General features: G+C 42.3%; 1 protein-coding gene across 3 annotated transcripts in view; it reads right to left on the bottom strand.

The window, feature by feature from the left end:
* Nucleotides 1-272: 272 nt before the first annotated feature.
* The window catches only part of PARD3B (par-3 family cell polarity regulator beta), a 1,116,980-nt gene continuing 1,105,269 nt past the window's right edge, over nucleotides 273-11,983 (bottom strand). For all 3 annotated transcript variants that reach the window (XM_017893929.1, XM_017893928.1, XM_017893931.1), the window contains one exon: nucleotides 273-5,020. In XM_017893929.1, the coding sequence (XP_017749418.1) occupies nucleotides 4,663-5,020 (358 nt within the window). In that variant the 3' untranslated portion in view covers nucleotides 273-4,662. The remainder of the gene's footprint in view (nucleotides 5,021-11,983) is intronic.

The following is an 11,983-nucleotide window of genomic DNA, read 5'->3' on the forward strand; positions in this document are numbered from 1 at the left end:
CCACCTATTTATCCATCAGATCCTGACGCAAGCTTGTCCAACCCACAGCCCAGGTTGACTCTGAATGCTACCCGACACAAATTCATAAACTTTCTTAAAACATTGAGGTTTTTTGTAGTTTTTTTTTTTTTTTTTTTTTTTTTTTGCTCATCAGCTATCATTGGTGTTAATGTATTTTACAAGTAGCCCAAGAAAATTCTTCTTCCAATGTGGCCCAGGGAAGCCAAAAGATTGGACACCCTCATCCTAAAGCAATCCAAGACTCTGATGTCTTAATGACTGAATAAAGCTTTATTTTAATGTAAAATATGACAAGAAAAATTTATATACTCATATATAACAACTTCCAAAATGTTTTCTGTGGTACAAATGAGATCATCTTAAAAGTTTTAAAGAATTCATCCTCCACCCCCATATGCCAAAATATGATTTCACAGAATTTATCTTCAGAACTTATGAACAGACTTGGTATCACAAAAGCACAGGAAACATCAGAAAAAGTGACGGGACAAACAACAGGTTTTGTTTTAGGTTCCAGTAGTAAGCAGCCCTGCAGATGGAACAGGAGAACACTTTCTGAAGGAGCCCAGTCAGGAGACAGGCTAGAAGAGTCTTTGGGGTTGGTTCATTTCCTGTAGCCAAGCCTGTCTTTAAAAGTCAGGCTGTGTGCGATTCTGTGACTATTTAAGGACATGAGGGAGAAAGAGTTTCACTTAGAAGTCACAGCTGCGTGTGAGATTCTAGGCTTATTTTAGATATCTAACTTTTTTTTCCCCACCTTTTATCAGAAAAGTGACTTTGTAGGGATACCTTACAGAGACTCCTCTTTCTGGTCTTGCTGTGGCATCGTTTCCAGCTAAGTCGGCAGGAACTGAGAGTGCTGAGAAATACTCCTGTGGCTGTTTCTGATTCCAAATCCCTCCTGCCTAATTGCACTAAGACCAGTCTTTCTGTTGCTCATGGACTCGGAAAGCAGTAGGGTGTCCTCCCAATTTAAAGGCCATTCATTGTAGGTTTCAGAGTTTAATGCCAAAGGGAGTTGTACAGACACACATTCAGACCAAATTCTTTAGATCTCTCTACACTCCTGAAATGCTATAATGTTCCTCCAAAGAAAAGGAATGCAGTAGTTACAGGTTTGGGGAAATAATTACTCTTTATAGGCTTGATATTTTTGCATACCAGGGAAAAGAGAAATGAGCTTTATGAGCCTCCTAACGTTGTGAGGTGGCTTTTCTTCAGAAGATCACTTTAGTTCAATAATTTTATGAATCTTTGGAAGGGATAATGAGTCACGTTTTAATTTGATTGAGTTGGTGGAAAGCTAGAGCTACAGTGAAGCCTCCATTCTTCCCCATCAGGATCCATGGGTGACAGTCTGAGAACCCCTACCATGCTCTTAAGATCTTTACTTGGTGCCATCCTGTGGGGGTCAACACATATATACCTACAGATCTAAGAATAATGAGCTTCAGAATAATTGTTTTTTCAATTTTTGTTGGCTATTAGGTTATGATTTAAGAAAATATTCCTGCTTCTGAGTTTGTATTTCACCCACTGATTTGATATTGTAAGGAAACGGCATTGTGGCAAGAGTGAGTGCCACCGCCCGATGGCATAATGGATTCTGGGGAGGCTGTTTCTCTCCCTTGTGGAAGTCTCAATTCTCCTGCATCTAGAAGTTTTCAATGGTCTGTCCTCTTTCATCTCTACTCCTGCAAAAGGGAGAAAATAGGGCTTTTAAAATACCTAGTGACTTGAGGGCAAACATCATTTCACGGCCTTCATGACCCAGTGGTCAGATCTGCAGCCAAGTGGATGGATGTTGATTGGGTTTGGGGCTCAATGCGCCACTCTCTTCCGGGGGGGCTATTAGTGTTCTGAGCTACACGGAGACACCGGATTGAGTTTTCCCAAGGCCATAAATAAATTGGGAGCTATTTCCTGCTACCAGGCACATTACTGATTATAGCCTGGTCTTCTAAATACTCTAAAAACCTGTTCCCCTAAATGCTGGGAAAGAGTCCTGTAACCTCTGGGTGGTAACAATTGAAGGGTGAGTACACAGGCATTTATAAATCTTACATTTGAGCTGTTAATTGTTGCTTGGCTTGATAGAGCCTCTGTCTGTCACAAATACAATGTTAGCTTCTTTCAGGCAGGATCAAATGGAGCGTGTGTTATACTTCAAGCAAGCAAAGAAAACTGTTGCAATCTAGTTTTTGTTCACTTTAATAGTACCTTCACATCACTGGCTGCCACTCAGGATTAGCAACTATTTTATTGACTTTGTATACAACACAAAACCCACTTTTGGAGCAGTTTACCCTGAGCCTGTGTGCAGGAGGTATTGCACACTCCGGTGGCAACACTGCAGGTGAAAACATGGGCACTCTTCCTGCAAAGGCCACTCCTTCAAGACAGAGGATTCTTACCTGACACCATCACGCCTGGCTGCCCCTCAAGTGGCCTAGGCTTAATTCAGAAGGAACGTTCTGGCTTGGCTATGTTTAGTAGTCTACAGTAGTTTGGTTAAAATATGGAACATACTGAAGAACTGCTGGTTTTTAATGCTTCAAAACAAGTTACACATCCCTCATGTTATCATTTTCTTCTTTAAGGTGTATTTAGCTTGAGGGGAAGGTAGCATTGAGCAGGTCAGCAGGGAAACCCGTAGCTCCCCCGCACTCCACCTCAGGTGAGCAGAGCCTGAGATCCTCAACCACTTAGAACAAATTGCAAACAATCTAAAGGTTCCTGGCTTAACAGAGATGACAGAACAGAGACAAAAAACTTGATAGTCTGTTTTCAACAGCGCCATAGTAAACTGTAGTTAAGAAAATAATATGGCAAAGTCCAGTATATAACACTATTTATGTCTAAAACTAGCAGTTGCATCCTTCTTGGTAACAGAATTCTATTTTAAATTAAAAAGAGTAGGCTGGGGTAGAGGGATGTCCTGTGTATTCAATACTACTATAATTTATTAAATCCTGTGAGTCAGAGGTATGCTAATCTCAGCCAAAATAGACCTAAATTAAACTCAAGACTTTTTTTTTTTTTTGGAGGGAATAAAGAAGGAATGTGAAAAGGCTTAAAGTATATCAAGCGTCACTGCCTGGTTCAAACCAATGCTCAGGTTTCACTGTCTTCCACATCTTTTCTTTGTGCTCTCATTTGGGCCAGGTTGTATGTTTTAGAGGTTTTCATAGAAAATTACTGCAAAGCTCAGAAAACATTGTGATAGGTTGGTTCAACTTAGAGGGTGGGGTTTCAGCTTTTTAAAGCCATAACACTGTCCTTTTCCAATTGGAGGCCTTGGCCCTGCCCTGACCTGACTTTAGTTAATGAAATATAGCAAACGCAGGTGGATTTAGTCTTAGTGCCTTTTCTCTCTTTCCCTCCATTTTCCCCTGCTTTTGCATCAAACTCTCCAGAAAGCACTATCAATCTTTCATTCTCCATACTGGCAATCATACGTGTTCAAACTCTCTCTCCCTCTTTCTCTCTCTCTCTCTCTCTCTCTCTCTCTGTCTCTCTCTCTCTCTCTCTCTCTGTCTCTCTCATTCACTTCCATCTAATACCTGCTGGTCATCAGTTTCCAGAGGCCACAGTCAGCTCACTGTCCCCGAGTGCAGATGGTTACCACTTGGCACTGAGTCTGGACTTGGCATTTCCAGGGCACTGCCTCCTGTGAGACCTCCCCAGTGGCCCTCTTTTTCCCAACTACATTTTAGCCCTCAAGTGGGAACCTTAAAGTAGAGACCCCAGTTAAAGTAATTCTAGGCAGGAGATTTGGGGCTGACTCTGAAACCAGATATCTCCATGCCTGGAATGCGAGAGGGAGGAAGGTGAGGGCTGTGGGATGTTCAACCCTCTTAACCTGATCACCTTGGTCCTGGGAAGATACTCCTGGAAGCTCTGACCAGCTGTGCACATTCTCCCAGGACTAATACTGCATTTTACTGACTTTCATATCAAAAGTTAGGAAACATGAAATGTTTACATCAAATGAGTGGTGTTGGGAACCTGAGAAATTCTACAATTAAAGAAATGCAGTCTTTCTCTGGGTACAAAATATTTTGAGATCACTAGCCATGTTTGCTCTTGTTTGTTTTTCTTCTCAGTAAAAAAAGTCTATACTCACTTCAGATGCCCCTATCTCTGTCTACTCTGCCACTCCTTAGACTTCACGGCTCTAAGAAGGGGGCTGAGACTCCACCTCTGCGCGGGTAACCCTGCCTGGCAGAGGCTGTCTCTGGACCGCCAATCTCATGCTGCGGGGTGCGGGGTGTCCACGTGTCTGCACATCAGCACAGGTTATCTAGTCAGGGAGGCTCCCCAGAGGAGAGCTCCACTGTTAGCTGTTTGCGTGTTCCGCTGCCGCTCTCACTGATCTGAACAACTCTGAAAATGTTTCAACTAGCAGGTAGTTTTGTTTTTATAGCCCCATCTTTCATCTTCCTTCTGATTTTTTTCTCCCCAATCCCCTTCCCCTTCTTTTCCCCTCTGATTAGCAGTCAAGCGTTACAACGTCAGTGAGAAAACGCTAATCAGTCCCATGGAGAATTCCGAACACCAAGGAGGTCTTCAGGTTTAGAAAGGGCAAAAGTAGTGTAGACACCTTCCTTTCTGGGCTGGGTTGGCCTCGGTGGCACTCGGCTATACGGCTGCAGTCATGGGGTTCTTCTGCCGGGAATCCTGGGTTCGGTAAGGGTACTGGTCTGGGCTGCCCCCGCGGGGCCCTGGTCTGCCCGTTTCCTGATAGGCTGGCATTCTTTGGTGCTGGGGAGGGGAAGGCGGGACGTCTTGTCGAAACGGTCCTTTGTGCTGGGGAGCAGGCGGAGGTGGGTAGTGCTGAGGATACCGGAGATCTGCCACCCTCAGCTCTGTGGGGCGGGGATAGCTCCCTTTGGGAGGGTGCATAGGATGAGCCCCTGGATAATAGGGAAGCTCCCTTTCCTTGTAGAGCCCTCGAGGTGCTGCTGGCAGATAGTCTACAGGATCTGCGGGTCCTCCCCTGAAAAGAGAAGAAGAAACACATGTCAGCAGCTCCTAAGCTGGCTGTCTGGCTGGAGAACATGTTCCTCAGACTCCTGCGCAGTTTGGCGTGGCCATCAAATAGGTCTGGCCAATGGGATGGGAGAAGTGATGCGTGCCCTTAAAAAGAAGAGAAGGGACCTTCTTCCCTTCTCTCCTTCCTGTTGGCCATCAGAAAAACCATCTTAGGCCACAAGGTGAAAACCACGTGCTGTGGGAGGCAGAGCAATAAGAAGGTGAGAGCCTGGGTCCCCATTGCCATGGAGTCGCCGTGTCAATCAGGACTGCTTCCATTCAGGTTGGTGCATGAGAGGAAAATATACTTCTATATTGTTTATACCCTTTTCTGTTGGCCTTTATTATAGTAACCAAACTAGTTTCCTAAATAAGGCAGTGAGTTTGCCTCTCTTAAGGATGGGGTCATTAGTTCCCTCCCCTTTTCTACCACCATATCTAGGACAGGTTGGGCTGAAGTCTGTCCTAGATATGGTGATAGAAATGTTCAGGTTATTTGGAGTCATAAAGTTTCCATGGACCACACTCGCTTTTCTAAATTTGTGAGGTGCTCTTTTAAATGGGCTGTCATCTTGGTCTAACTCTGGTTGGCTACTGTTACATCTTGGTGTGGATTCACATGTCCCTCCCCTCCCTAAACTCTCTACAGTCCTTAGAAAAAGTCCCAAGCCAGAGCACCTAGAACTTTCTTAATTTTATTTTTAAATTTTTTTTTTTGAGAGGGAGTCTCACTCTGTCACCCAGGTTGGAGTGCAGTGGTGCGATCTCAGCTCATTGCAACCTCCGCCTCCCGGGTTCAAGCAACCCCACCTCAGCCTCCTGAGTAGCTGGAACTACAGGTGCCCACCACTACACTTGGCTAAGTTCTGTAATTTTTTTTTGTAGAGATGGGTTTCATTATGTTGGCCAGGCTGGTCTCAATCTCCTGACCTTAGGTGATCTGCCAGGTTCGGCCTCCAAAAGTACTGGGATTATAGGTGTGAGCCACTGCGCCCAGCCCACACCTAAAGTTTTGATATAAAGTAATCAGTTCTACCACAAAGCCAGGAAGTAGCACCAGGCCAGTAGCAGAATAGGGAAATGCCAAACCAGCTGTAAGTTGCACCTTGTAATGGGTAAGGCACACAGAAACATCCAGGGTAAGAATAGACACTAACAGAAAGTGGCCCTGTCTGGATCTCTCTACTAAAGACAACAAGCATCTTCTGATCTATTTGCCACAACAGAAGCAGTGTGCCTCTAAACAATGTGCAGATGACTGCATCTTATCTAGCCTGGGGTTAAACAGATGAGTTCTGTTTGCAGCTCTTAAAATCTCATAAACCTTCTGTGCACATTCACCACTGCCACCATCCCCAGATCCTTTCCATTTTTTTTTTTACCACTCCCCCTTTTATAATTTTTTAAAAAGAAAAGAAAACAATAATAATTAAGGAAAAGATCCCCAATGTCAGACACACTGCTAGGACACTTGAAAGAAATGACAGTGCTGTGAGAATACGGTGTCTGTGGTTAATCAAGTACTGTCAATGAGGGTCAGAATCACCCTATCATTTGTGGAGCTGGATGTTAAAACAGCTCTGTAAGTTGCCCAAATCAATGAAGATTTGACAAGCTTCCAGCTCGGTGCATGTAGAAAGCAGCTTGTGAACAAATCTATAAGTATGAATAGAATTCTCTCTCTACTTTTTTTGTCTTAATTTGGCTATGTATAATAATGAAAGATAGATCCTTGAGCTTGGGGTAATTTAGTTAGAATTTTCAGATAAAAAAATTAAATTGTTTGTGTACAAGTTATTATAGCATCAGCTGCTGTTATTCAGTGCAGTTTGCTTTGCTATATTTTAAATTGCCCATGACAAATGGAGCACAAATGGATAATCTGTCACTCTAGCCATGGGAAACAAAGGCTCTGGATTTCACCTTTCCTTTTCTTTAGAATTTCATTTTTGATTTAGAAAACTTCCAGCCTTTGGTATATCTTTTATCATAAGAATTCTTTAAGTCTCTCCCCTCCATCTCACCATGCGCATTTTTATGGCCTTTTGGTTCATGTTGGAGATATCTGATACACTTAAAAAATTTCTTAACCTGTGCTTTCTCTCAAAATCCACTGAAGATATTTCTCTGCATGAAGTGAAACATGTGGTTTTTCTGCACTCATTTTAAGCCCTTAGGATAAATCACTGACATTTGCAACACACAAACATTATTTGCCTTAAAATGAACATACAACCAGTGCTCCCTCTGGACTCTCTTAGCATGAATGCTTCCTGTTTAAAATGGAAAGAGAAAAAGGAAGAATTCCAGGCCTTGGACTTTTAGGGTCCTGTTCTCTCCCTGGAGATTTCTCTCTTTTAGAACAGAGTATTATAAAAGACAGGCACGCCTTGTTTTTTTAAATTTTTGGAGAGAGAATCCAGATCAAGTGGTGACGGGGCAGAAGCCACCCTGAGAGGCTGTGACAGTGCAGTTGGCGAGCACATGGTGGGACAGTCGCTATCTCTTCTCTCACACCTCGCTCCTCCCAGCGGCCAGCACTCACAGTGAGGAGGGAGGCTTCCCGTGGGCAGATAGGGCAGACCTCAAGACACTTTTGTGGTCCCATGTTGCTTCCTCTGAGGGGAGGCTTTATGTCTGGGAGTTTGCTTATATATGGCAGAAAGCAAGTGAGGTAGCTGTTCTTTGTCAAGAAATGAAGTCATGGAAATTGTCTTTTTCTGTAGAACTCATCATAACAGTTAGCATTTTAATTTTCAGAGAGAAGAAAAACAATGAGTTGGCCTACCAAAACACTGTTTAAGGTTCAAAGAGTGCTGGAAGAATTTTTCCGTCTTTTGGGGGGATGGTGTGTAGCTGTTGTTTATAACAACCTTTTGCTCATAACAGAATTTCCTACAGACTTTTGCCAGCACAACTTCTAAGCTCTTCTGAGTATTATATGTGTATTATTTTAAATTATTAAAAAAATAATTTTGGGGCCAGGGGCTGTGGCTCACACCTGTAATTCCAGCACTTTAGGAGGCCAAGGTGGGTGGATCACTTGAGGTCAAGAGTTCGAGACCAGCCTGGGCAACATGGTGAAACCCCGTCTCCACTAAAATTACAAAAATTAGCTGGGCATGGTGGTGCATGCCTATAGTTCCAGCTACTCGGGAGGCTGAGGCAGGAGAATCACTTGAACCTGGTAGGCAGAGGTTGTAGTGAGCCAAGATTGTACCACTACACTCCATCTTGGGCAACAGAAAGAGACTCTGTCTCAAGAATTTTGAAACAGGGAAAATAAGCCCTTCCTCATTAACTACAGAACTTAGAGGCAGAAAAGGCAGCTAAAATTTTAACTTTGTTAATTGTGAGTTTCTCTTTTCATAGTCTCTTTATTTGTGTGAAACTTAGTGTTTGTAGGAAAGTCCAAAACCAATCCATTCTGGGGCCCCAGCAATACCTATCACAGTGTCGGATATTGTGTGCTTTGAGCCAACCCTGAGGAATCCAGGGGCAGCTTCCTTAGGAGATTCTGATTAAAACAAGAATCCGCATAACAAATGTATCAGTACTTTAAGACCTTTCATTTTTCATGTGACTTCTTGAGTTTTACTTGTATGTTACTGTTTTCCTTAAAACTTCAATTTAAACGTTTAAAATTTTACTCAGAAACCATATTTACTTAAGGAAAGATAAACAATCCTTTATAACTCTTAAAGGGGGCTGTCATGAAAATACCTGTATTTTGAAATTATTGCTTATTTTATTTCAATTAGGCTCCTTTCTAGAGGCCAGAAGGATTCAGATTTTGCTTGGAAAACTGATAGGAACTATCTCAGGCATGCAGTTTTCAATCACATAGATGCACACATACAGAAAGTTAACCATTAAGTCTGAACACGACAAAGATGTATGTTATTTACATGTAAAGAAGCAATAAGCATCACTTTGTTTACATAAGGATTTCTTCTTTTTTGCCATGTCAGTATGTCACTGTTTTTCATTCAGCAGAAGCAGGGCTGGAAATCAGGCTAAGCTGGTCAGATAGCCAGCTCTGGGTGCCGACTACCTTCAGTTTACGCAAGGATGAAAGACATGTTCCTACATTTGCTAAAACAATTCTGTATAGGGAAAGGGCTCAATATTGGAAGAACAAAATCAATGGCAAACCTCTTGCTAGGAATGAGGTGGCTGTACTTACAGGAACAGATGAAGGGGCATGAGCAATTTTGAATCCTCCCATGTCTACACCACCACCCTCAAGTGCAAAGAAAATCTCTCTCCTCTGTCCTCACCACAGCTGCTCATTCTCACCTCATCTGTCTTTCACCCTGCCTTGTGGCTGGTTGTATACTGCATGGAGTACAAGCATCTTGAAGGAAGGAACTGAGTCTTACATATCTAATGATCTCCCTTTGAGCTTAACACAGGCCTTTGCACATCACAGGCGCTCTACAAATGCATGTTGAATTTGTTCAAGAGAGTTTAAAGAGAAAACCCACACACATACAGTAACTATAAAAGGTTCAATGTGGGTAGGGGCTGGAGGAAGGTAGGGGAATAAGAGGAGAAAGTGGGCTTTCTTTGGGAGCCAGGGATCGATGGTGGTTGAGGTGAGATTGATCTCTAATTTCTGAAGAGGGAAGTAGGAGGGATGCTGGGCTGAATAAAGGGTTGGATTGGGTCCAACACAGAATGACTGTAAACTTTATCAGGGTAGAGGTTATTTTATTTGTTTTGTTTGCCAAGAACAAGATTATACTGTCTTATCTCTGTTGCCCTACAGAGTACTTGAAATATAATAGGTGCTCAATAAATCTTGGACTGGGATTCAATTTCCTTGACTTCCTAGTGAGCTCAGCATGACTAACTGGTGCTGAGGAAATTGAGAGCTATCTTGACTCAAGATTAACTGGAAACTGGGCTTACTAGGTGCAGGTTAAGTGTATTTATTCAAGGGTCAGTTAACTACTATTTTTATGATGGTACAGCAAAGACATTTTCTTTGTCTCTGTCATAAATGCAATAATCTAGGAACATCTTTATGTGTTTGAAAGTACAGTACACAGGGTTTCAAACACAGGGTCTTAGGGAGACAATGTCAAACCCAGATGTGATGGCCACAGTTTGAAGTGTGGTACCTGGGCTTTGAGGGCTGATGAACCCAAACCCGAGGTCAAGCTGGTGTCCTGTTCCCTCTGTCCCCAGTGCCTCCCAAGCTTTTCTCCCTGAGAGTAGATGTGATGGATGATTTTCATATAAGCTACTCATACCCAGGAGAGGCAGAAGCCAGAATTATGCAAACTTCTCTGCCACCTGCTGTAACTCAACACCCTTTCCTTCCATTCAGGAAAGAACAAGGGAATTCAAATGAGTGGGAGTGACATTATTGAAGGGGAAAACTTGAGCCTGCTATAATTTATTAAAAGAAATCATTTGTAGTCCTCAGTCTTCCAGTATCAGTGACAGATTCTTGCAATACAGAGCTGAGCACGCTTCCTCTACATGTCTCAAGGCAGAGTGTAAGAACGCCTGCAGTATCTCATAAAGGATGTGGAAGGATAGATGAAGTTGAAGAGTCACAGAGGGGAAAATCAACTAAGTTGGAGACACATCAGCGACTGGAAGATAGTTTGTTTTGAAAGGGGGTGAGTTTAGCATGTGAAGAAATAAGATACGCAGCAGAAAGTATAAAAACCATAAAGGATTTATGAGCAGAGGTGTGAATGTCCGGCTTAGGCATACACATTGGGTTTTTCACTTACAGAAAAGCTTCCAAAGGGCAGAATCTTGTTCTTAACTTCTGTAAAATACTATGTGTGATTAGCAGCCAAAACAAAGCTAATTTTTTAACTTCCAAAGTAGCCTTTATGGGTTTCCTTTTTTGGTAATAATTGACTGTGACCAAATTTGGGGTTTGAATGGCAGGAAGTAACATGATGTAAAACTCCTGTAGCTGTCTAAGAGAGGTGCCTGTACTCATTGGCAGAAAGTCGACATCTGGCAGAGCCATGCCATTCTTGAGCATGTCACACGTAGATTATTTAGTGGCTGAGCTGGGGTCGGTGCTTTCTTCTCTGGTTCTTCTACAAATACTGCAAAGCTTTAAAAAAAATCAGTACAAACTAATATACTTGATTCGCCCATGCTATGTGCACAGAGATGCTTTTAGTCTGTGTTTAGAATTCCTTTAGTGTCAGGTTTCCAGTTACCAGACCTTTCTCCTCGGTCCAGGCACGAATGTGGTTGGCAAGGATTAGCAGAGCCCTCTGCAATGTATATTACATAGCTTTGATTTCAGCAGATTTTACAGAATCATAAAATATAATGATCATTTGATGGCCTACATTATAGAAATGATTACGGAAAAAAATCCACTTTCATCACTCACATTTCCCATTGCATTATGAGAAGAGGGGACTCTTGTTCTTTGCAAAGAACTGGAATGGGTGGAGAGTGCAGCAGCAGATGCTTGTGGCCCTTGTAGACACCAAGGAAATATTTGTACAGAAAATGGAGGAGAAAGGATAGTGACTGAGTGCTCAAAGACATTTCTCAAACAGTTTAAAACAAGTATAATTTTGGTTGCTCATATTTAATTCCTTCTTTTTTCTGTAAACAATGACCACAAATACAAGAATTGAGTTATTAACAAACTGCATGTGCAGTGAGTTTTGGATTCTGTATGACAGTTTAGCAGACATTATCTGGAAAATGGTCCTTAAGAGTGTTTCATCCTATCAGATGGTCCTAAAATTGGTCCTGCTAGAAATAAAGATGTTCTTTGAAACCAATGAGAACAAAGATACAACATACCAGAATCTCTGGGACACATTTAAAGCAGTGTGTAGAGGGAAATTTATAGCACTAAATGCCCACAAGAGAAAGCAGGAAAGATCTAAAATTGACACCCTAACATCACAATTAAAAGAACTAGAGATTC

Source organism: Rhinopithecus bieti, unplaced genomic scaffold (genome assembly GCF_001698545.2).
Source record: "Rhinopithecus bieti isolate Rb0 unplaced genomic scaffold, ASM169854v2 scaffold_22522, whole genome shotgun sequence".
Taxonomy (NCBI): Eukaryota; Metazoa; Chordata; class Mammalia; order Primates; family Cercopithecidae; genus Rhinopithecus; species Rhinopithecus bieti.